The sequence below is a fragment of the Thamnophis elegans genome, chromosome 12 (assembly GCF_009769535.1).
Source record: "Thamnophis elegans isolate rThaEle1 chromosome 12, rThaEle1.pri, whole genome shotgun sequence".
Classification (NCBI taxonomy): Eukaryota; Metazoa; Chordata; class Lepidosauria; order Squamata; family Colubridae; genus Thamnophis; species Thamnophis elegans.
Window position 1 is genome coordinate 5,716,790 of NC_045552.1, and position 15,060 is coordinate 5,731,849.

The following is a 15,060-nucleotide window of genomic DNA, read 5'->3' on the forward strand; positions in this document are numbered from 1 at the left end:
TGAAGTCCGTATAGGTTGTGTGGGTGGTTAAACCAGCGCAGTTCCTGCAGGTGGCCATTGAGTTCCGGCTTCTGGGGCCTCAGGTCGCTGGTAGTGTGCTAGGATGGGTGGGGAAAGCAGCATACCTAGCACTCCGTTGGATTGCATGGTAAAAGGATTTGATTCATATTTTAATCATACTGAATATAGAGTCCCTTATCCCAAATTGACCAAGGATAGGCTTATTTACTTGTGCCAAAACCAGTGGCCGCATATGGGAGTGGGATGGCCAACGGGAGGAACTTTTCAATACCAAATTATAGATGATTTGACTTCGTTAATTGCTGCAAATGAAGAACGCTATCCGAATCAGTTTCCATATATAGATCAGTGGGGAGATGCTGTAGCAGGGCAAGCTGATGAATTATTACAGTGTCAAGCTGAAATGGTTCGCCTGTGTGTGGCTAGACCGAAGAAAAAGGGGAAGTTGAGGTTAGCGTCGAGACGTGTCAAAAATGCAGCAGCTTTGGGAATGAAAGAGTCAGAGAGGAAAAAGATTTTTGCCCAAGACGAGGAGGAACTCTTCAGACCTCCCCCTCCCTATGCATCGGCACCTCTGCCACCGCAGGGGGCTGTAGGCATTCCTGTGCCCCAGGCAATGGGTGCTGCTGTTGCGGACGGTGGAGATAAGGATCTGGAAAGTGCTGTGGGGGCAGGGGATTATCAGGCAGCAGGAGGGGCAGTGAGAAAGGAGCCCAAGGATGGTGGTTTAGGGGCTACGGGGATTAGAAGAGAAGGGCCAGTAACTAGACGATTGGGGGCGGAAAGGGCGAAAGCCGAGAAAGAGGAAAGTACGTTACTAGAAGAGAAGGAAGGACTTTTTCCGTTAAGAGTATCGGAACAACAGGTGGGCGTCAATGCCCAGGGAGATCTTGAATACCGCCCTTGTTTTCAATACATCCCTTTTTCAACTACGGATTTATTGAATTGGCGGCAGCATTTTGGTCCGTTGTCCGTCAAGCCCACGGAAATGACGGACCTGTTTCAAACCATTATGCATAGCCATAACCCCAATTGGCGAGATATACAGCAGCTGTTAACTACGTTGCTAACAGCGGAAGAGAGAGAGAAATGTAAGGCGGGAATGCGGGAAGTTTTTAGAGAACGTTATCATACAGAAGTAGACAGAGCTCAGAAGCTTTTGGAAGAGGCACCGGAACGGGATCCTGGATGGGATCCTAAGGTAGCAGGTGACATGGCAAAGATACAAACGTATCAAACCTTGATAGTGGCAGCTCTCAAAAAGGCAGGAAAACCCCCTGTGAATTTGTCTAAGCCCTCATTGGTTATGCAAGGAGCGGATGAGAGTCCAGAGGCGTTCCTTCAGAGGTTGATTGAGGCTTATGAGTTGTACACTCAAATGGACCCGAGGGCTCCAGAGAATGTGAGGATGTTGAATGAGAGATTTATTGTACAGAGTGCATTGGATATTCGTAAGAAATTGCAAAGGTTAGAGGGAGCATTGGGAAAGAATACAACTGAGTTGGTGGAGGTGGCTAGGAAAGTGTATGTTAATAGGGATAAGGTTGAGAAAAAGGACAAAGATGATCGTATGCATAAGAAGACAGAGTTATTGGCATTGGCATTACAGGGCGGAAGAACGGGTTTAGGTCCAAATCAATGTGCCCATTGTGGGTCAGAAGGCCATTGGCAGAGAGAGTGTCCAAAAAGGTTAACCGTTAGGGGCCGTGGAGTATTTAGGGGTCCTCCTGGGCGACGCCCATTGGGCCGCAGCATGATAGGTTGCGGGATGCCTGGGCAAGGGATGATGAGCCGAGGGGGGCCACCCAGACATCCAGGTCGTGGATGGGGGCCGCAATCGGCTCAGGGTCCAGGAGGAAGAGGTTTTAATGCTCAAGTAGATGCAGGAGTAGAGGGCATCGGGTTGGCAGGAACTGGTTGGTCTGATTGACGGGGACCTGGCTTGGAGCAGACTCTCCCTGAGCCAATGGTTACTATGAATATTGGGGGTCATCAGACTACCTTTTTAGTGGACACAGGGGCTGGACGATCAGTCATAAATAATTTAATCACTACCTCTGGCCCTTACCAAATTCAAGTGCAGGGAGTGTCTGGACAAGTTGTAGGACGTCAAGTCTTGAAACCAGTCACCTGTACTTTCAAAGGCTCTGAAATTCAACATGAGTTCCTGTATATACCCGAATGTCCTGTCCCATTGTTAGGAAGGGATTTGCTAAGTAAGTTAGGAGCAACTATTTCCTTTGATGAGGGAAAGCAGTATCTCACTGTTAGTCACCGGCCTGATGAAATGTGGAGGTTGATGGTGGTAAGGACGTCTGAGGAAGAACGTGTGGACGTATGGAGGGAATTTGATGTACCAGGGCTATGGGCTGAGGATAACCCTCCGGGGTTTGCAGCACATCACCCCCCTATTATTGTAGAATTAAAGCCCCTGGCAACTCCTGTCCACATTGGGCAACGACGTTATTGGAGGGAAGCCATCCTGTCTATTTATGACTGTATTCTAACATACTTAGAAGCTGGAGTTTTGGTTCCTATTCAATCCCCATGGAACACTCCAATCTTGCCTATCCTAAAACCAGACGGGTCCTTTAGACCAGTGCAAGATTTGCGTGTGGTGAATGACAGGACTGTCACAATTCACCCGTCCGTGTCTAATCCATATACTCTTCTCAGTCTCATCCCACCTAATGCTACATGGTTTTCGGTGATTGATTTAAAGGATGCCTTCTTTACTATACCTATTCATCCTGTTAGTCAGCCATTGTTTGCTTTTGAATGGGAAAATCCGTATACTGGAACAAGGAGCCAATATACCTGGACCAGGTTACCTCAGGGGTTCAAAAATTCCCCAACTCTCTTCGGGACCGTGTTGGCCAAAGATTTACAATATTTTGTCCCCCTTCAACAGGGAGATTCAATTTTGCAATATGTGGATGATGTGTTGGTCACTGGACAGTCACAGGATGGTTGTTGGGAAAATACGAGACGTATGTTGTGTTTGCTGTTAGACTGCGGGTATCGAGTGTCCAGAAGCAAAGCTCAGTTGGTTCAGCAACAAGTCCGTTATTTAGGTTATGATATAATGCAAGGGCAAAGAGCACTAGGACTGGAGAGAAAGCGGGCAGTGCTTAATCTTGCGAGGCCAACTGATAGGAGGCAATTGAGGGGCTTTCTAGGCTTGGCAGGTTTTTGTAGGATTTGGATTCCAAATTTTGCATTAATGGCGGCTCCACTTTATTCTTCTACTAAGGGAAGTAATACAGACCCCTTCCTTTGGACAAAGGAGCAGGATCAGGCCTTTATTGCAATTAAAGAGGCCTTATTAAGAGCTCCAGCTCTGGCCCTGCCCAATTTAAGTAAGCCCTTCAATTTGTATGTGGATACACGAAAGAATGTTGCTTTAGGAGTACTGACTCAGCAACTTGGTCAGTGGCAACAACCAGTTGCATATCTATCAAAACAACTAGATGCTGTGGCGCAAGGATGGCCGCATTGTTTGAAGGCTTTAGCAGCCATTGCAGAATTGCTGCAAGATTGTAATAAACTCACTTTTTCCTGTCCGATCAAGGTCCACACCCCACACTCTATTCAAGCAATTCTTGATCAGAAGGGCCATTTGTGGATTAGTAACCAACGAATCATCAAATACCAGGCTATGATGATTGAAAACCCTCAGGTTCATCTAGTGGTTTCTACCTCTTTAAATCCGGCCACTCTCTTGCCTACAGAGACAGAGGTGGAACATGATTGTGTACAGGTGTTGGAAACCGTTTATTCCACACGCCCCGATTTGACTGACATACCTTTGCCCCGGGTGGATTATAATTGGTATACCGATGGGTCTAGTTATATCCACCAAGGGATGAGGGTTGCAGGCTATGCCATTGTTGATGATGATGAGGTGATTGAAAGTGGGCCGTTGGGAGCAGAAAAAAGTGCGCAAGTGGCAGAATTATGGGCCCTCATTCGGGCATTGGAACGGGCTGAAGGTGAACGCTTGAATGTATGGACGGATAGTAAATATGCCTTTTTAACCTTACATGCTCATGGTGCTGTATACAAGGAAAGGGGACTTAGGGATTCAGCTGGCAAGTATATACAACATAGCCATTTAATTCAGAGATTGATAGATGCTGTCCAAAAACCAAAAAAGGTGGCTGTTATGCATTGTAGAGGTCATCAACGAGGTGATGATAGAATCGTTTTAGGGAACAGGGCAGCGGACGCTGAAGCACGAGCTGCAGCATTGCGTCATGAGCCCTTGCCAGACTTGTTTATTAATGTTGCCTTGGATTTAGGGGTTATACCAGTAGACATCCAACCCTCTTATTCTTTATCTGAATGTGATAAGGCAGTTAACGATTTGATGGCGGTCATCGATAAGGGCTGGTATGTTCTTCCGGATGGAAGAATATATGTGCCTTCCTCGGTGGCATGGCAATTGGTTCGTTCCACTCATGAAACCACTCATATGGGGAAAACGGCTTTGGAATCTGCTCTTATGAGGGATTACTATATAGATGGGTTAGCAGGGATGGCGGTAAAAGTGGCGTCTTCCTGTGAAACTTGTGCTAAGGTTAATCCTAGGCAAGGTCCTTCCCTTCCACCGGGAACTATACCTATTGCCTATTACCCTATGGACACAGTCATGATTGACTTTACTGATATGCCACGAAGTGGGTTTTATAGGGCTATGTTGGTTATTGTGGATTTGTATACGGGATGGCTGGAGGCTTTCCCTACTCGGACGAAGAAGGCACAGGAAGTAGCAAAGGTTTTACTTAAAGAGATCATTCCTCGATTCGGTAACCCCTCCTTTATTTCGTCAGACAATGGCCCGGAGTTTGTTCATCACATTAATCAAGCCATTGCACAAGCTATAGGGGTGAAGTGGCGATTCCATTCTTCTTTCCACCCGCAATCCGGTTCTCCAGTGGAAAGAATGAATAGGACTTTAAAAGAGAAAATTACTAAGATTTGTGCTGAAACACACTTGAAGTGGCCCGATGCTTTACCCCTCGCATTGTATGCAATTCGGAGCGCTCCCAGATGACAACATAGACTCTCACCATATGAGTTGATGTTTGGTCGACCTCCGACGTTATTACGACGTAATTTGGCTGGATGGCCTGATTTGGGACATAAAGGGGGAGTATGGGCTATGGAGATGGTGCAGGAGCTAAATAAACAGGTTGAAAAATTGAGAAATTATGTGTTGGAACAGACCCCTCCCAGATTGGTAACTAAGTGTCATTCTTTTAAGCCAGGGGACCGGGTCTGGGTAAAACATTGGAAAAAGGAACAATTAGAAGGGAGGTGGAAGGGACCTTATGAGGTAATTATGACATCTCCACTTGCTCTTAAGATTGCGGAATCTAAAACCTGGATACATTGGACCCGTGTAAAGAGGGCCGCTGACAAACAATGGACCACACATCCCAGCGACCAACCATTGAAGTTGAAACTGATTCGTCGGTAAAGTCCAATTATATCCTTTGTTGTATTGCTATAGATATTGTGATTCTTGCTTGCATTGTGTGCATTATTTGTATTGTGAAGTACGCCAACCCGGCAGTCCAACAATCGATTGACGGAACTGTGAGAGCGGTTGAATGGTGGCCATTTGCTGGCGTCCCATTCGCTAACGGACAGTTGCAAACAGACAATTTAGGAGAAATCCAAGCCGATCCTGCACCTGGAAGGGGGGATAGAGAGCCGGCACAGCTTCCTCTCCGACGAATTTTCCAAAGGTCAGCGGTGGAGAACCCTTGCTAAGTCACTCCGGAAGCTGACTTTCTACGCACGGGTGAAGAATATTGGACCTGCATACTAGACTTTAATTACTTTTGGCTTTTATCATTTTTACTACCTATATGTGCTGGTTTTGTACTTGTAGATGTGGATGTTGTTGTTGTGCCCACTGTATTGATTGTGTCCAACACAGTTATTGTAACATTAAGTGTGATATAGTTCTTATCGAGGACGTGTTGGCACCCTATCTAATCACTGGATCTGGCCCTCCATCCTATACTCTTAAATTAACCCCTACAGTTCTGCTTGCATTACAGGATCGGAGAAACCAAGACGTGTGTGACCAGGATGCACGGAGGTATACAGCCCGTTTGGTCTATTGCTATGTTAGGGATATGCTTATACAGTGTTGGGAGCAAATGTAATTTTGTTTATGTGGGCAACTTAGGATTATGGAGTAACCCAGAGGATAGACCCCATATTGTACGATCTTATGATGTCGGATCCAGGGAATGGGAGGGGACAACCCCCATTGTGTTTTCTCCGAATTGTTGGAATGGAGTTCTACCACACCCTTGCAAACTCCCTGACCTATTTGATAAGATTGTCAAAATCACCTGTCAGTCTCGAGGTTTTTCTAATCCAGATGTATGTCCATATGTGGGATACCTAATGCGAAGGGGAATGTGTACTAGAGCCCGGCAAAAGGGGGGAGAACCACCTCTAGTTTTGGATTGTGGAACCCCCCATTATTGGGGCTGGACTCGTATTACTTCTCCTTCACAGTTAAAATCTGGATGGCAAGGGGCATGTATGGTACAAATGCGTCCAATTGAGTTTGGAGTAACTATAAGAGAAAAACCTAAGAGACGTAGAAATAAAAGAGAGGTAAGCTTTTACCAGAAGATCATAGACCCACCCCTAAGCACCATTTGTATCAAAGGAGAAGGATTTCAAAAAGGGGAATTCCAATATTGGAGAACAACACATAAGGGATGTGATCTCACAATAGAAGTAACGCCAAGATACTCCAAGAAAGGATTGGCTTGGTCATGTAAGAGTCATAATGATGAATGGAGAAAAGGGATTTACGACTTATGTAAGGAAGCAACTAAGAATAATTTGGATCAGGGGGACCCAAGGTGTCTTTGGATTGATAAGACCTTATGGTCTAGTTGCTGCATAACTGCAGAAGGCAGCCCTGAAGACATACTATTTCTTTGTAATAATAATAAGAGTCAAGACCTACAATTAGGATGGAGTGGGTTATGTCAAGTCTTATGGGAACCCAACCAGTATAATGAAAGTCCCACAAGCGCAAAAAGGCCCACACGAGAAAAAAGGGTCCCAATGGTGGAGACCACAGGTGGGTCGGAAGATTGTGCACCTTGTATTACAAAAGCTAAAATCGGAGCTCGAACTGTTAATACATTGGTGTATCACACCCAGTCGCCCCAGGGGTGTAAGTCTACTGGAATGACTTGCCTTCATAACAAAACTATGTACAGTTTGTGCACCCTGCAGGGAAAGACTGTATGTTATAATCCCAACACTCCAGTGCGCCTCAATGTGACCCTATGGACAGGCCTGCCCAAGGTGGGTGCTAGAAATGACCCAGAGGGAGACGGCAGGCTGTATTTCCTTAATTATACTGTGCAATTGCAACAGGGTAGACAACCCGATTTTAATGTTTGATGCATGCACCGCCACCAAAAGAGGTTCTGGAGTGTCTTGTGGAGATCAGACTTGGGTTAATGCTTATAAAGCTAATCATAAATACTTATGTGAAACTTCGACTAGTTGGGACCATGGCAATCCTAACCAATGGTTACCTTGTGCAGGCACTATACAATGTACTGGATGGCAGTGTGTTTGCGACTATACCGGAGGCGGTTATAAGGGATGTTCCTATATAACTTCATTCCGTAGAGATGTTGGAAATATGATACGGATGGAAATATCCCGTAACACCCCATCCATAGTGACATATGGCTTTGGAATTGATGGCCAAGGGTTGGACCCAAAGACGTACATAACTATTAAAGTGGAGAAGGTTAAAGATGGAGAAGTAAAAACCCTTGGATGGTCTGTGTATGATACCTTACAAAAATTAGAAGACCCATTACCAATAAGTACCAAGGCAAATAATTTATTCATAGAGATGGCTGAGCAGGTGGCTAAGACCTTGACTGTTAAAAATTGCTTTGTTTGTGGAGGAACTAACATGGGAGAACAGTGGCCATGGGAAGCCATGGAAGCTGATCCGGAGGTATATAACAATCTCTCTCATGCTGGTAATATTACAACAAGGAAAGAGTTTACTGGGATTGTGTGGGCCTTGTCCACTAATCTGGTAGGGAGAAATTGCTTTGTAAGAAATGGATCGGTTCACGTTGGAGATTTAATTTGTCTGGGATCGTGGAATTCGGACTATAGTATCTGGTCTTCACCAGCTAATAGCACTCAGCCCCAACGTTTTGATATGACCTATTTGAATTACTTAGATTCTTCTTCTATAGATAACCTATGGAAAGCTCCAGAAGCTATGTACTGGATTTGTGGAAAGTTAGCTTATGAAACTTTGCCTAAAAATTGGTCTGGCTCATGTATTTTGGGATGGATTAAACCCTCATTCTTTTTATTACCCATAAAAGCCCGCCAAGTGTTAGGAATCCCACTCTATGAGAAGGTTGGTCTCCAGACTAGAAGGAAACGGGAACTCGATACGGTCTTTACCAATTTCCTTTGTAAAGATTGGGCCGCCTTTGAAGACAGTGATGTTTGGAGTTCGGAGAGAATTGTGTGTACATATGGCAGGGCTACGTGGGCAGAAGATGGGTCATATGGGTACCGCACGCCCATTTATATGTTAAATAGAATTATTCGCCTTCAAGCAGTATTAGATTTAGCGGGCCAATGTATTGATAAGGCCCTTAATATAATATCCGCTGCTACAGATAAAATAAGGACCGCAGTGTATCAGAATCGCTTGGCTTTAGACTATTTGCTGGCTAAAGAAGGGGGCGTATGTGGTAAGTTTAATCTTTCTAATTGTTGCTTGCAAATAGATGAAACTGGAACTGTTGTTAAACAACTGACTACAGAAATGCGTCAATTGACTCATAATCCTGACCAGGTGTGGCGGGGATTCAACTTTAAAGAAATCTTCGGTTCCTGGTTTCCTAAATTGCCCGGCTTACAAGCTATAGTTGCTTTAATAGGCTTGATTGCTGCAGGATGTGTACTAATCCCTTGTGTTTTACCCATTTTTGTGCGTACTATTTCTAATAGTTTATCCTTAATAGCAGAGCGAAAAGCAACAGCACAGGTAATGGCTTTATGGGAATATGAGAAAATGCGTCCTGTGGAAGAACCATCCAATGAACCTGAGTATGTGACTCTTCTGGAAATGTCAGATGAGTCACAAAGGGGGGACTAAGGTGGGCGAAAAGACCCAATTATGAGCCATAGTTCTATAGACCATGTTTAATATCAAATACTCTGATTAAAACTGAGGTTTTGCACCATTAAGCAGAAAACAATTGCTGACAGTTGCTGAAGTGGCAGTAAATATTTTTACACATCTGGGAACAAGTCGACCCAGACAGGGAGTTTCCTGCAATCTTACAAGATGTGTCCTGTTTTTGTCACGCATGATCTATAAGGTGCTGACCATTCTACTACACCTTCAAGGAAAAACCAAGAAAATCCAGTTGCTTCTTGAAAAAGCACCTTTGGGACAACTATGAGATCGATGGCTGTGAAGCTCTATAGATGATGGGCAAGCACATATTGCGCAATGCCTTAAATTCTTGAGTCTGCTCCACAATGAGCAATGATAGCTGAAGATGTCTGGCTGACTGTCCAACAATCTGTTATTATTTTTCTGTATGCAGTTTTGGCAAAGTTGGTTGAGACCAGTGGTGGGATTCAAATAATTTAACCACCGGCAATGTTCCCTCTAATTTTTTTTCAGTGTGTGCGGAAAAGTATAGTATTTGAGCAGCACATTTTCATGCCTGAGCACCTGAATTTTTTTCACAGATGTTTCACAGAGCAATAGATTTATAGGATCCGAATTGGAATGGAGAAAAATGGTTTTGTGTGTGTGTGTGTGTGTGTGTGTGTGTTTGATTGAGCGAGGGATCCAGTAAGGGAACTGCACCTATTTAGGAAAGAAGGTAAATTATTGCAAACATGATCAATCGAAGATAAGTATAGGGACAGGTTGGGCAGTAGAGAGAAAGTGATAAAAGAGTGGGAGAGAGGAAGAAAAACAGAGGGAAGCGAGACAGAAAGAGACAGAGAAGGACTGAGAAAGTGACAGAAGAGTGGGAAAGAAGGAGGGAGAAAGAGAGACAAAGAGAAAGAGGGAGAAAGAGACAAAGAGGAGAGAGAAGGGAGAAGGAGAAAGTGACAGAAGAATGGAAAAGAGGGAGAGAGAAAGAGAAGAGAGACAAAGAGAAAGAGGATGAGAGAGACAGAGAGAAGAGAGGAAGAGGAAAGTGGAAGAGAGAACATCTCATTTCAACCCTGAGGTGCAAATATTCTCTTTTATTGGTAATTTTATTTGTCCATTTACTATCCAATACTCTCATTTCTCCTTAAATTCATCAAGAATTCCCTTCTTTTTATTGAATTTATCACAATACCATGAGAACAACTTTTTCAGCATAGCTTTACAGCTATTTAAAATATATAGTAATTTAGGTCAGGTTTTCAGAACATTAGTCTATTTATAAGTCACTAAGTGCAAAGAAACAGATTCAGAAAGTTGGCTTCCCTTTTTGTAATTGCCTATTGCCTGCTTAATTTTCTAACTACATTTTTGATAACTGATATTCACGTTGACCCAAAAAGCCCATCATAGAAAGAAACTCTCCCTATGAACTTTGTTGGGTTTCCATGGAATGAAGTTTGATCTTTTTCTCAACCATACAGTAGCATATTCTTTCTAAGGAGGATATAATCAAGATAGTCCATAATTGCCTATCAATCTAACAGTGTGGCGATTGACAATCTCTTTATATTTCAACTCTAACTCTTTCAGTCTTAAAGGTTTGGTGAGGAGAAATCCAAAAATTCTTTTAAAGAGGAAAAAAATGCTTGCACAATTGCACCCATTGAGACATGTATATATACACAACACAGAGAGAAACAAACTTAACAAAGTGCTAAGTCTGCCCACCAACTAACTAACTAACTCTCTCTCTCTCTCTTTCTTAAAGAGAGGGGGGAGGGAGGGAGGGAGGGAGGGAGGGAGGGAGGGAGAGAGAGAGAGAGAGAGAGAGAGAGAGAGAGAGAGAATCCCTCCTTCCTCTTGCTGGCATCCCGGATGGTTTGAGGGACTGCAGAGGGTCTCCTCGAGTCTAGGGCAGCAAGTCATTCAATGGGAAAGTTGCCTCTTGGAAGGAATGACCCGGATTGGCTCTCGCTTCATCTCTCCTGCTTTGTCTCTCCTGCCTCTTTGCTGCTCCGTTCAGTCTTTGGGCAGCAGAGAAAGCGGAAGCTCACGCTCTCCCTCCCTCCCTCCCTCCTCCTCCCTCCCTTCCTCTCTCTCTCTCAAATGGCAAATCCGAGCAGCTGCTGCTGGGAGCCGGTCCCATGCCTTCTCCCAACCCCCACACCCCTTCTCTCAGCTACTGATTGCTGTCTCCAGGCTGGCTCTCCCCTCCTATTATTTTGGAAAGCGTCTCACAAAAACCACTGGGCAGCAGTTGGAAACAGGGGCAAGATCTCACTACCCCTCAGACCAAGATCACAACTCCACTGCTCTGAGAGAAATACGAGGTCGAGTGTGTGGCCCGCTGAGTGAGTCGGACCCTGGATTACTTGGGTCAAGCCCATGGCTGTCATGGAAGCCATGAACTCCTGTGCTCCATTAGATGGTCAAAGAAAAAAAATACAAATACTTTTATGTCTACTTGGAAACCGCTTCTGGACTTTGTGCTTGAGATGGGGGGAAAAATGAAACTTTGATTTTGGGTTTTGCCAATTAGATCGATTTGTAGTTATAGAAATAGCTAGTTTATTCTATTATGTAAAGATAAAAAGTTGAGGTTTGATGTTAATTCCTTATTCTACGGTAGGAAAGGAAGTCAATGCCTTTTTCCTTTTTCCCCTTGCTTTCCCCCACTTTTTTCTTCCCTTTTCCTTTCCCTAACTTTTGTATTTTCTTTGTATGCTATATTATAAACGAATAAAAGATTATTTTAAAAAACAGTTCCCATGTTGGTTAAACCATAAACTGACCCAGTCAAACGCCTGATTTGTTGTTCCCTGGTGTGATGTAGCCAATTATCACACAAAGGAGGAAACCTCAACCTGTTCATTCTGTACATGGCAAAGAGCTTCCTTGCGGGATTAAATCACAAAACAAGAGAGTCCCAATTGGTACAGCTTTAAACACTTTTGGAAAACCGTGATCATTAGCAAGCAAGTGGCAACAACAAATAAAGTTTTCATATTGAGGGTGACCATCCCATAGGTGGGTTCAATATTAAAATATTACTGCCCTTGCCTTCTACACTGTGAAGTCTACCTAAGTTGGTTTCCTTAGTTTTTAAATTCCTGCTCTGCATTATGGAGCAGGGTAGAAGGAAAATGCCCATTTCAAAAGTGATTCAGTTATTTATCAAAGTAAGCCAGGCTTTTTTCAGGCTTCTGCATGGATGTTTTTTAAAAAAAGATATCCTCTCTTTAAGAGTTGTATAACCTTTCAGGAGCCAGTTTTTTTTTAAAAACAAATCAGAAACTCAATCTGGGCTGGAAGAGCAAAACAAGATAATTAGGACAAAGTCCCAGACATTTGCAATAAACCCACTAATAATCTTGGGTTGGGTTGCCCAAGAATCATTTAGAATATAGATAAGAGATAGAACATGCTCAGATGATGATCCGGCTCAGATTTCCCCCCAAGAGATTTATGTTTTCTGGCCATAACTCTGAATCAAGTTGTTCCTTTTAGCAGAGGTGGGAAGCCTCCAGATTTGGGGGTCACCAACACGTAGCGGTTCATTTCTTTGAGGCTGGGTGGGGGATATTATATTTATAATGAATAAATATATTATTAACTTTGAGGGAGTGGAGTTTGCTCCTTGTTTATGAGAAATTGGTCGCTTTCCTGGAATCGGAGTGGCTGACCAGTTTCGCTTTCAGTTTTGGCTGCTGCTGCTTTAAAAAAGTCATGTTTACACAAGGTTTGGCCCTCTGCCTATCAATTCCTCAAGGATCTGGGATAGGCAGATGTGCATGTTTGACTATGTTAAAGGCATCGTCTTGGGCTGTAAGCTGGTCCCAGTAAAACTTCCATTTGCAATTGACTGATGGGGATTGTGTCAGTGCTGATGGGGTTCAAACGGTGCTCCAGTTGTTTTGGGTTTGCCCCCAGGCACCTGTTGCTATTAGTTCCATTATTGCTTTCTTTTACCACAGTTGTTCTATCTCTATTTACAAGTCTTGGTATTTTGTAATTTTCTCCAGTGCTTTCTTTCCTATTCTGCTGTCTCCAGGTACTCTCGCATCCACTATCCAAATGTTTTTGCCTTTCTTATCAACCTTGTTTGGTCTGGAAGATTTGCACGTAGCATGCTTCATTCTGTTGGATGAAGTATCCTCCAGAAAGCCATGCAGGTGGGAAAGTATGGCAGTGACCATCCATTCCGACTGGCAGGCATGTCCCAAAGGTGCTTTTTCAAAAGGCAACTGGACTTGGTTTTTCCTTGAAGATGAAATCCCCTCAAGAGATTTATGTTTTCTATCCATAACTGAATCAAGTTGGTTCTTTTCAGCTGAGCTGGGAAGAAGCCTCCAGATTAGGGAGTCACCAACATGTAGCAGTTCATTTCCTGGAGGCTGGTTGGGGAACAGTGGTGGGTTTCAATTTTTTTTAGAACCTATTCTGTGGGTGTGGCCTATTTTGTGGGTGTGGCTTGGCAGTCATGTGACTGGATGGTTATGGCCAACTTGTCATCATGCATAAACACTCAGTCACATGACCACCACTCCTCCAAGCTATGTGGCAAAAGTTTTTGGGACTCCTATGAAGGGGGGGGGGGGAAAGAGAGGAGAAAACCTCCCAAAAATAGACAACTGGAGAATTAAGGGCTGAAATTAGGGAGATCAGAGAAGGCAGGACAGAGGGGAATGCAGTAGAAAGCTATCACACTCTGGGGAAAGAAATTTGGGAGATCGGAGGAGGCAGGACAGAGGGGAATCCAGTAGAAAGCTATCACACTCTGGGGAAAGAAATTTGGGAGATCGGAGGAGGCAGGACAGAGAGAGCTGGATGGGCATGGCCAACTGGGTGGGTGTGGCCAGCTTCACACCACTTCCCAAATTGCTGGCAGAGACCAGCAGCAAAACCTTGGAAAAGTTGTGTCTGTACCTACAAAGGTGAGAATTGTGTGTTTATTTTCATTTGATGCCTATTTTCCATTGACTTCACACGGGACTTCAAAGGACTGGATGTGGCCATGGGGGGAGGGGGTAAAATGGCCAAGTCTATTCTGGAACCTGGTCTGCAAAGCTAGTCTCATGTTTCTTTTCTGTCTAATAATGATGCTTCCTCTGCCTGCAGGAACAGAAGGCTTTGTTGGAAGAGGGTTTCTGTAAGCAAGCGAACCAACTGAGAGAGGAAATCGAGCAGCTCAAAACCAAAAAGGAAGCTGTGGATGAACCAATTTGGATCAAGAGACATGTTGACTCCCTGGGAAAGAAAATTACTGGTGTATATTCAACAGTTGCTAATTGGTTTAAGCGTTCCTAATCCAGAACTTCTGCATGGAATTTTTAAAAAGATGTCCCCGCTTTAAGAGTTGGATAACCTTTCAGGAGTCAGGTTTAAAAAAAGAAGAAAAAGTGAGAAACTCAAAGTGGGCTGGAAGAGAAAAACAAAATAATTAGGACAATATTAGTATTTTCTAAATCGATATTCTAATCCCGATAATCTTCTTTCAAGTGAAATTTATCTCCCAGGAAGTGCCTCTACTTCCTAGAAAGGACCTGGCTGTGCTCATGCTACAGTTATTTTAGATTCTGTTGGAAGTTAAAACCCACCCCTCTCCTAGAAAAATAAAATATTTTAGGATATGCTAAAAAGGCAGAATATTTCCCCTAAAAGAGAAGTAGAAACTCAAAGAGGCAGAAACTCAGCTGCCCCACCTTTGTTAATGGGCTATTAAGGCCTGGGTCAGTCTATTCTACATAACAAAGATGTACCCCACTTGGCCTCAGCCCTCACTCGTCCCATCGGTCCAGCTGAGGATGCTCTGTCAGATGAGCAGT

The 15,060-nt window shown here is 43.9% G+C and overlaps 1 protein-coding gene across 1 annotated transcript; it reads left to right on the forward strand.

Annotated features, from left to right (window-relative positions):
- Positions 1-253: 253 nt before the first annotated feature.
- LOC116515561 lies at positions 254-9,214 on the forward strand. Its single transcript, XM_032227679.1, has 5 exons — positions 254-1,670; positions 2,100-4,909; positions 5,390-5,499; positions 7,705-7,860; positions 9,067-9,214. Exons 1-5 carry the CDS (start codon positions 254-256, stop codon positions 9,212-9,214), a joined length of 4,641 nt encoding a protein of 1,546 aa, XP_032083570.1.
- The last annotated feature ends 5,846 nt before the right edge of the window (positions 9,215-15,060 follow it).